Raw genomic sequence first — 10,676 nt, 5'->3', positions numbered from 1 at the left:
GTGTTAAATAAGTCAGTGTGTGTTTAATAAGTCAGTGTGTGTTAAATAAGTCAGTGTGTGTTAAATAAGTCAGTGTGTGTTTATTAAGTCAGTGTGTGTTTATTAAGTCAGTGTGTGTTTAATAAGTCAGTGTGTGTTAAATAAGTCAGTGTGTGTTAAATAAGTCAGTGTGTGTTAAATAAGTCTGTGTGTGTTTATTAAGTCAGTGTGTGTTAAATAAGTCTGTGTGTGTTAAATAAGTCTGTGTGTGTTAAATAAGTCAGTGTGTGTTTAATAAGTCAGTGTGTGTTTAATAAGTCAGTGTGTGTTTAATAAGTGTGTGTGTGTTTAATAAGTCAGTGTGTGTTTAATAAGTCAGTGTGTGTTTAATAAGTCAGTGTGTGTTTAATAAGTGTGTGTGTGTTTAATAAGTCAGTGTGTGTTTAATAAGTCAGTGTGTGTTTAATAAGTCAGTGTGTGTTTAATAAGTCAGTGTGTGTTTAATAAGTCAGTGTGTGTTTAATAAGTCAGTGTGTGTTTAATAAGTCAGTGTGTGTTTAATAAGTCAGTGTGTGTTTAATAAGTCTGTGTGTGTTTAATAAGTCAGTGTGTGTTTAATAAGTCAGTGTGTGTTTAATAAGTCAGTGTGTGTTAAATAAGTCAGTGTGTGTTTAATAAGTCAGTGTGTGTTAAATAAGTCAGTGTGTGTTTAATAAGTGAGTGTGTTTAATAAGTCTGTGTGTGTTTAATAAGTCAGTGTGTGTTTAATAAGTCAGTGTGTGTTAAATAAGTCAGTGTGTGTTTAATAAGTCAGTGTGTGTTTAATAAGTCTGTGTGTGTTTAATAAGTCCGTGTGTGTCTGTGTGAAAGTCTACATGTTTATGCTTCCGTCCATTCACTCTTTTCATTATATTCATGTCTTTTAAAGCTCTTATTAAAAAGTCTCACTAAAGTCCGTCATTGCCGCAATTGGCACATGGGCAAAACAATACAAATAAACTTAAAGTGGCTTTAACCAAGTTATCTAATTTGGAATAAAATACGGAAAAAACCAGCCACTTCATTTGGAATTAACTTAATTCAGAATTAAATTAGCATTAGGAATTGTGTTTACATGGTCAGGTTAAAGAGGAATTAACTTTCATTCCACTTTAAAGAGGAATTAAAGCTCCCATGTAAACGTGACCACAATGATTACAATCAATCAAAGGGTCTATAGGTCATAAGCCCCGCCTCCTCAATGATAACAGATGGATGTGGGTCAAACTGTAAAGTTAAAATACTGGTCACATCATATTTTTCCAAAGCTAAACTCTGCTGTGATCATTAGTTATTATCACCTACATTGTGTTCTAGTCATCATTTCTCTGTGAACTTTGTTTTAAATCAGTTATTTGAGGTTAAAAAATGGGATTTCACTTCATATATGACTATGATTGATCTTGCGTAGCTCTCTTTGTGAATAGTGGTTACGTGGTGAAGGAAAGCTGAGACACCATTAAAGAGTGTAAATAAATGGTGGTTTTGTTCTAACCTCTATGATCTGAACAAGACGTTGGTAGAATTTCCAGTGGGAAAGATAATTATGTTCTTGGTGTAGCTGGGCTGTGTAGGTGATCAGGGCAGTATGCTAAATGGGCGGGGCATGTTACCAGGGCTCCTCCCACTGGACCCTACTGCACAAATGGCTCCAAAATTGCAAGATGGCAGCTCCTCTAAGTGCTGTATTTTGGCTTCAAGAACGTTGAGTGGGAACAGCTACAGTACACGCCCACTGCAAGAACCTCATCATGACGTAGAACTAATGGTTGACCTGAATGAGTACACGTTCTGACAAAGCCACTGGACTTCATCGTAAGATAACGTTCAAGAACAAGCTTCAGATGATGAGCATTTTCTGATTGGCTGAGTTGTCTCTGATGCTCCTCCCACATGAAACAGAACAAACATCAGCAGGATTTTCTACAAAGAACCATTTTTAATGTTAGAGAAAAAAAAAGCGTTCCATTGGAAGTTAGTCTTCTAGTCAAATATATAAATATATGACAACACTGACAATGACTTCATTCAGTGTTGCGCCACCTACAGGCCAACAGATGTAAATTAGTCTTTAAAACACTCACTGCTTTTATTCATCCATTCAAACACATGATGATAAAAGCCTGAATGATCCACAAACATCCATTAAGAACCAAAGTGGGACTAAAACCAAAGACCAACTTCTTTCCACTTTCTCATGTAGTGATGTCAGCGTTGAAGTTCTTTAGTTCACACTGAGTTTTAGACCCTCTAGGGGGCGCTACTGCTGCTCTGTGTTCATCACTGGCCTGTAGAGACAGGAACATGGTACATATGAATATTCCTGTTTTTAACACACACACGTGTGATAACAACACATTTTATTGTTACACGTGTGTGTAAATGTAACAAGTCATCAGAGTTTACCTCTGTTCCTCTTTGTGAATGATCAGTGTGGGTTGAGACTGCAGCTTCCTGAAACACACACACAGATAATCAGAAACCGACTGACCAGCACCAGAGAGAGCAGCTGGGAGGAGTTACCAGTATAGAGGTTACCAGAGGGAGGGGCTACCTGGTGGCTGAGGTTAGACTCTGGTACCAGTCATTCAGACTCTCCTGGTCGTTGGACATCAGCAGCAGCTTTGCTTTGGGAAACGTTAGCTAGGAGAGAACAGTGTTAGCTATGCTACGCTAACGCTAAAGGAAACCAGACAGAGGCTCACTCACACTCAGCAGCCCCCCCTGGCTCCGGGTGTGTCCCAGCACCTTGTCCACCTGGCAGTGGAGCAGGGGGAACACGTGTTCTGCTGAGAACTTATCAGCCTGTGTGAGATGGAAACGACTGCAGCGTTTGGTCTGCAGCAGAACGTCAGAAAACAAGAAGAACATCCTCAGCTTTGTCTCTGATCCCTTTATAGGAACCACCAGGAGAGAACCCTCCTTTAGGAACCACCGACCTGGGACACACACACACACACACAATGAGTATATACTGTCTACTATATACTATAGTATGATTAGGATGATGAGCGTTCCCACTGAAGTATACTTCTAAGTTTCCCAAGATGCATCTGGAACCTTCAGCATTAAAAACCTTGTTCACACTGAGGTTAAATATCTCTGTTGATTCTCTACCTTTATTTTGAAAGTTCTGAAAACAGTTGAAGTGAGAAAGTGACCAAGTAGAATATCAACATGTGCTCATTTGATCCATAAAACTCACGTAGACATATTTCATTCACACATTTTCAGAGACTCTCCATTTGTCTACTGACTACACTTCCTGTTACCTTCAAAACAAGAGCCCTATTTACAAAAGAGTTAAAAAAACGAATGATTTTTATCTTGAAGCTGATGTCATGGTCTGACTTTACCTCGTACTGAGATAGATCATGAGCATGTGCACGACCAGGAAATACATTCAATTTTAAAGCAATTTGTTTGTATAAAAAATATATGTTTTATAATTTATTCTATGCAGTTTTTACAATGATAAGCTGTTTTCATATTCATATAAATCTGATCATGACAATCATTGGTTAATTTTTTATCAATAGTCGACTGATGTGATGTTTTAAGCATTTTTTAAAATGAGTACAGTAATATCTGTACATGGCTAATCCAGTATGGGTACATCTCAGAACGTAGCAGTCATGTACTGAGATTGTAAGAAAATCTCAGTACGGAGGTAAACTCAGACCGTGACACCGGACCATTTTACATTCAGCTCCCAATGCATCATGGGACGGATTAATATGAGTAGTGTGACCACCGTGCACACTTAAAACATGTCCCACCACACCAGCAGGAGGCGTTGTGGTCTGTACATTAGGGAGGGGGTGTCCCCCTCAGAGGATGATGATGATGGTCTACCTGCTCTCACCACTCTGCTCCTTCTGTTCTTCAGGAGCTTCTGAACTCTGCAGAGCTGCATGTGGTTCTCATGGTGTCTGCGGTTTTTCAGAGCCCTGAGAGAGACCACGCCCACTGCAGACACAGCCTCTACACACACACACACCAGTTCAGCTGTAACACTTGTCTCCATCCCTCACTCACATGTGCTGTCCTTCCTCTACATCCACTGACCTGTGAGCTGCTCAAACTCTGGGCTGAGGGGACTGGTGTTAGCACTCACTGCCTGCAGGAGGCGCTCATACCTGTAAAACAGGGTCACATGATCACAGGTCAGCGCACAGTCACATACACTGGGTCACATGATCACTGAGGTCACCAATCACAACCCTTCACTGTCTCTATGTCTTAATATTCCTCCTATCTCCTTTATTATCCACTTTTCCTGAACCCTGTGGATAAGGTCACAGGGTTAAAGAAAGGAAACTTCCTAAAGGAGTTAGGGAAAGGACATCACGTTGTTTAGACAATCAGATGCACTTCCACTAGGTGACATTATAATAATAATAATAATAATAGGGTTAGTAACGTCCACATTTCCTAAAATAGACTAAAAGCTCATTTCTAACACTTTCCACTGATGTAATGTCAATTATCACAAGGTTTGAATGTAAATCAAAGGAAAAGAGGTTGCCAGGCTACGAGGAACTAAAGGTAAACTAAAAGAATGTCACATTGAGAATGGTTGATCACACTCACCTTCTACTCACTAATCAACATTAAAACAAAATAAGTAGAATTTTATTAAATAGTTCCATGCTCTGTTTTATGTCAGGTATAATCTGATAATACGGCTTACATACAGTGACGTACCGTGACCACTAGGGTTGGGTAGGCACGTTGCAAATGGAGACCACCAATTTCATATGTTTCTGCTGGCAAGTGTTAATTCAATTCAATTCAACTTTATTTGTATAAAGCAATTTACAACAAAATCATCTCAATGCACTTATCAAAATATAAAATTCATAATAAAGAAAAAATCCAACAAGATCCACATGAACAAGTATTTATCATCTAACAAAATCAACATCATAAACACCATTAAAGAAACATAAACATTATTTACTATAGCCTCCATACTCTCCAACAACATATATCTCATGACACGACAGCACATCTGTTGTTTGTGTTGGAAACACAGAAACATGGAGAAAATGACAACAACAACAACTCAGAACATCCTCAGTGAGGAGCATCCACAAAGTCAATCCTTCCTTTTGTTCCATTCACTGTAGAAAGAACCAACAATGTTCTGACCTTAGCTTTGCTGAAGGTCTGGTAGCTCAGGTGTTGGTCTCCATCTTTTAAAAGATGTTGTTTTTCCTCAAAACAAAGTTTCTCTATCGTCTCTAGCGCTGTCATCCTGACTGTAGTGTTATCCCGCCCACTAGCTAGAGAACGTAGCAGCAGCCACGCTGGATCAATTCACTAATGCACTGTGAACGTACGTATAGCATTTAGCATAGCACGGTTACATCCAAAGGCAGCGTAGAGAGCTGCCTTTGGGCGTAAATGGTTTTCATCTTGGGGAACTGACTGAGCATGTGCAAACACGTAAAACCAGGCAATGAGAACAGAGGCAGAAGAGCAACGTGCCTTTGGGAGGGGGCGTGGCCTCCTCCTGCCTTACAGCGGAGTGAGATTGCAGCCGTTCTAGGAAATAGCGCTGTTTAGTAATTTTGGCAATGAAACGTACAAAATGTTGACACTTTCAAACTTACAGGTACTGTAGGATATTGGAAATGGAAAAATAAATAATTGTATTATAATTAAAACAAATAATCAAAATATCAATTCACCCTTGGGTAGGCACTGCCTACCTTTCCTACCCTGACGGCACGTCACTGCCTACATATCATAATATATGGGTTTTAAATTATTTAAAGTTATTGCATAGGTAACTTACATGATCTGATCCCTTTTCAGTCATTCTGAGTTTCCGTGAACACTCAGGTGTGTGTGTCCCTTTAAATGTTGTTGCTGCCATGAATTGTGGGTCATCATTATGTGGTCTCCTTTGATAAAGGATGTATCAGTGTTTCCTAGGCTGAAGGAGGCTATAAAGGAAGTATTGATCCTCCTTTCCTTAGCTTTTAAAGAATTGGAACGCTCCTTATCATGGCCGCTTCCAGGGTTAAGGAAAAGTGAATAGGAAAGGAGATAGGAGGGACTATTAGGACACAGCCTGGGATTATAGAGCAGCTGTGCTACGTTAGCTACATTTACAGATCAGTGTGAGCCTCACTGCAGACATTACTATGTTCACTACACAATGCAACACACACTGACAGCACACACACACACACACACACACATGTGCTCAGGGTCACATGATCAGAGGTTGTGTTTCTGTTTTGTTTATTTTATCTAAATTATGTTTATTTTGTGCATTTTTTGTTATTTTGGATAAATCTTTCTGTACTTTGGTTATCATTTTGGATATGTTGTTTTTTTGTGTATTTGTAGTCGTGTTGTGTATTTTTGTGCGTTTATGTCTGATTTATAATGTGATGATGTGAATTATTGATCAAACACTCTCTGGGCTCTGAATGTAAAGCAGTTTGTGTTGATGAAGTGAAACCTTTGTGTGAGGTGACCTTGAAGTGCATTGATCTCCTTTGGAAAGACACACGCACACACACACACACGCGCACACACACTTTTGTTGTGTTGAATGCAGCCTCTAATGAGCTTTATTGAGGCCGTTAGCCATTAGCCGTTAGCTGCCTGTCTGCGCATTAGCACGGCTAAGCTAATGAGAGAATAAAGCAGGTCACATGTCTGATCATCTCCATTCTCATTGGTCATTAATACATGAGAAGCAAGACTAACATAATATATTAGGACTTGTTCTGTTTTGTCATGTCAGCATTATTCATTTACACATTGAAATGATGTAAATTGTCTCAGAGCTCCAGCGCCCCCTGTGGGCTGTGATCAACCACTGCACTGATCATTATGAACTACAGACTGTTTATTGGTCCATGGTGTGGTAGAGGTCACTTACTGCTCCATCCTCTGCACGGGGAGAGGAAGCAGGTCCTCCAGCATGTGACCTTTGAACTCTGCTCTGCTCTCCTGGAGCTTCTTGAAGTGTCTGAAGGCCTTGTTGTTCTTCAGCTGGAGCTACAGAGAGGAGAGGGTGGAGGTGAGGACCTTCAGTGTGTGCACTGCAGGCTGTTCTAAAGCTAACCATGAGCTAGCATGATGAACAAACACTCTTACAGCGAGGACTCTGTAGGCACTGTAGATGTTGTCCACATACGTGACATAAAGGTGGAGATGTGATGAGAACAGCTGGAAACCTCTGGAGAAGGAACTGTTCTCCATGTGAAGCAGTAGAGACCTGGACATCAACAACACAGAGACAATCATCTGATAGCTTAATGCTAACACGTCTGTAGCACTGAGCTAACACTTTATGCTAACACGTCTGTTAGCTCTGAGCTAATACCTTAATGCTAACATGTCTCTCTCACACACACACAAACACACAGTGTGTGTGAAGTCATTAAACCTGAGCTTTCTTCTTCCGACCAATAGAAATGAAGTTTGTTTGTTATTGATGGAGTGAAGGGACCAGTCCTGACCAATGGCTGAGCTATGTTCCTTTCTCTGGGCTCTGATTGGAGGAGCTTGATGAACACTCACTGGTTCACTGAGAGAATGTGGGGCAGTGAGCTGAAGATGTTCTCTCTGACGTCCTGTTTCAGAGTTCCTTTGGCCTTCAAGATCTCCACGAAGTACTGAGGAGCATGGAGCAGAGCAGAAGGTCCATTAGTTCATCATCCATCCAGAAGAGCTTTGAACTCATCACAGAGACAAATGGACTAAATGGACATGATTTATATAGAGCTTTATCACCACTGAAACAGTCTCAAAGCTCTTTACATATCAGCTCAATCACCAGTGGGACAGGACTGACATGCAAGGCACTAGTCGACCACTGGGAGCAACTTAGGGTTCAGTGTCTTGCCCAAGGACACTTCGACACATAGTCAGGTACTGGGATCGAACCCCCAACCTCTCGATCAGAAGACGACCCTCTACCACCTGAGCCATGGTTGCCCGATAAGGTTTCTATCAGCAGGAAGTAGAAACACATCCTTCCTCCTCCATCGGCCAATCAGCACTTAGCTGGAGGAGGAAGTGAGTGTAATGGCCCCGCCTCCTCCAGTCCTGTCAACTTCTAGGATTTCATCACATTTCTGTTTCTTCTTTTCATCAATGTTAACACTTCATTTGTGAATAAATCTCTCCTGTTCTGTGACACATGCATATTATTCATTGATCACCTATCAATAATCATATCAGATCATATCAGTGGAACAGAGGCCTAGGACTGGATGGATGCATTCAAATCCTGTGGGAAATACTTTTGGGAATATTTACACAGAGAAAACCCATTAAAAAAAGATTCTATTATACATGTGTATTTATTTATGTAGAGAAACAAACAGATTAATTTTGTAATGAGTTAATACATCCATAGTTATTATACAATGCATCACATATTATGTGGTAATTATAAACCTGGCCATTAGGTGGCGTCTTGTGTACGTTTTCTGTTGCACACATCCATCTATCAAGTGTGTTTTATAATAATAATAATAATAATAATAAATTAGATGTAATATAGGGTTTTATCATAGACACTCGAAGTGCTAAACAGAACTAAGGACATATGTCTTTCACTCCACACTTAGTGGTGGTAAGCTAATATTGTAGCCACAGCGGCCCTGGGGCAGACTGATGGAAGCAAGGCTGCCATAGATTCATACTAGACAATGTGGGTGAAGTGCCTTGCCCAAGGACACAATAACAGATACCACAGCACTGACTGTCCCCCACTGTGGCCCCTGGAACTCTCAGTGGTCTCCATCATCTACTGACCAGGATCAGACCTGCTGATCTAACCAGATCAACCAATCACAGGCTGGGATGGACACCATATAAAATAAAGCTAAACGTCATAGAGGAGTGAGAGGTAGTTTAACAATGTCTGATGGTGCGTTCACTGACACCTAGTGACTGGGAGTTTACGAGCTATGCTAATGTTAGCGTAAGGATGTGTGATCTGACGATATTAAATCGTTAAGGATTAAAACATGACGAGGATCTCCTAAATCACAGATTGTAGAACCACCTGTAGATCACATTTTAACCCTCGTGGTCTACGTCATATGTCTATGGTTCATACACAGAACATCCACAAGTTGTTTTCTGCCACATTCACCATTTACTAGTCAGCGTTTTCACCCATTATTGTTTTTATTGTAAAACTATTGATTAAAAATAAATGGTTTATATCACCTATTGTCATTTAGAGTAAAAATATATAGATATGAATATTGGTCCATATCACCCAGGCCTAATGTAACCAAAGCAGTAACGTTTTATCTTGTAAAGGATATGATTGTATAAACTGTGTGAAATGAGGCGTTCAAACACTGTTTAAAGTATGATTTTATTAATATGAGTGTGTTACCTCAATAACTAATAGAAATCACTAGACTGATATGATGCCTTGTTATGTAGCATGTGATGCTAATGCTAATGCTACACTACTTTAGTTAAAAATGTCAGACCTTTTGTTTGATGTTAATTATACTTAGAACCAGTTTGATAAATTACTTACATATAATTTAAAAAAATATTTGAAAATGATCTTGTTTTAAATGATCTTTTATTCTTTTTTTAACATTTAGGGCAATTATTTTAAGAAGGTGAATTCGTTTATTTTATTGGTAAATGACTTTAAAATAGTCTAAATGATTTTTAAAAAAAATGTGATAAAATCATGATCGTGATTTAAAAAAAAAAAAATTGTGATAATTTTTCCCCGTATCGCCCACCCCTATGTTAGCGACATTACATGGTTTTTCATTAAAAAAACAGGACTTTGACATTTTTTTTGATCGATACAATAATCGTGCAGTAAAATATTGTGATATATCGGCGAATCAATAACTTCTGCCAAGAATGTTATTTTATTTGACTATTTTTCATGCTCCATGACCTATTTTTTATCACAATGTTGGAACCGCTGTAGCCTTCATGGCTTGTTCTGCTGAGTGACTGACTGTTAGGAGTGTGACGATATCGCGATACGGCAATATATCACAATATTTTTTCGCACGATTGATTATCGATATGTTAACACTAAGTATCAATTTTTTTTTAAAGTTTTTTGGTAATAAAGACCATATTTATTGTTTACATAAATCACTATTACTTCCACGTTTACATTGGTATGTTGACACTTATTTACAGAAATGTTTCACTGTTCATAGGACACGTTTTATATTTATTGTCTTTCAGAGATAGAAAATAAAAACTGTATTTTTTCACTTAATCTCTTTTTCTTGTTATGTCATAGATTATCGTAGATTGATTTCTGACCAATATATTGATAATCACAGTATTGTCATATCGTGAGATAATCATTATCATGAGCTTTGTATCGTATCGTGAGGTACCCAGAGGTTCCCACCCCTACTGACTGATGAAATGAAACGTGTGTGCTTGTGTAACTATGTGTGTGTGTGTGTGTGTGTGTGTTCTCTCACAGTAACGATCAGCTGTAGCTGAGCACAGTAGTGTCGCTCTGACGTCAGCAACTCTCTGATGCTGATGCTGCGGTTCCTCTCCCAGCGTGTTCTCTGATCCTCCACACAGCTCATGGTGCTCTGCACACACAGTTACACACACACACACACACACAGTAACACACACAGTTACACACACACACACAGTAACAC

General features: G+C 39.3%; 1 protein-coding gene across 3 annotated transcripts in view; it reads right to left on the bottom strand.

Annotated features, from left to right (window-relative positions):
* Positions 1 to 2,120: 2,120 nt before the first annotated feature.
* The window catches only part of arhgef39 (Rho guanine nucleotide exchange factor (GEF) 39), a 9,315-nt gene continuing 759 nt past the window's right edge, over positions 2,121 to 10,676 (bottom strand). Inside the window, exons 2-11 of one of the 3 annotated variants that reach the window (XM_028450976.1) lie at positions 10,485 to 10,604; positions 7,567 to 7,661; positions 7,141 to 7,261; positions 6,923 to 7,041; positions 4,087 to 4,157; positions 3,874 to 4,002; positions 2,728 to 2,957; positions 2,573 to 2,661; positions 2,425 to 2,472; positions 2,121 to 2,306 (exon numbers count right to left, since the gene is read on the bottom strand). In XM_028450976.1, the coding sequence (XP_028306777.1) occupies positions 2,279 to 2,306; positions 2,425 to 2,472; positions 2,573 to 2,661; positions 2,728 to 2,957; positions 3,874 to 4,002; positions 4,087 to 4,157; positions 6,923 to 7,041; positions 7,141 to 7,261; positions 7,567 to 7,661; positions 10,485 to 10,598 (1,044 nt within the window). In that variant the 5' untranslated portion in view covers positions 10,599 to 10,604 and the 3' untranslated portion in view covers positions 2,121 to 2,278. Of the gene's footprint in view, positions 2,307 to 2,424; positions 2,473 to 2,541; positions 2,958 to 3,873; positions 4,003 to 4,086; positions 4,158 to 6,922; positions 7,042 to 7,140; positions 7,262 to 7,566; positions 7,662 to 10,484; positions 10,605 to 10,676 lie in introns of those variants that run through there. The other 2 variants (XR_003674342.1, XR_003674343.1) reach the window with 2 other exon arrangements.

This window comes from Gouania willdenowi, chromosome 6, assembly GCF_900634775.1.
Source record: "Gouania willdenowi chromosome 6, fGouWil2.1, whole genome shotgun sequence".
In the NCBI taxonomy this organism is placed as follows: Eukaryota; Metazoa; Chordata; class Actinopteri; order Blenniiformes; family Gobiesocidae; genus Gouania; species Gouania willdenowi.
The sequence above is the reverse complement of the archived record's forward strand: the minus strand, read 5'-3'. Positions and strand labels throughout refer to the sequence as shown.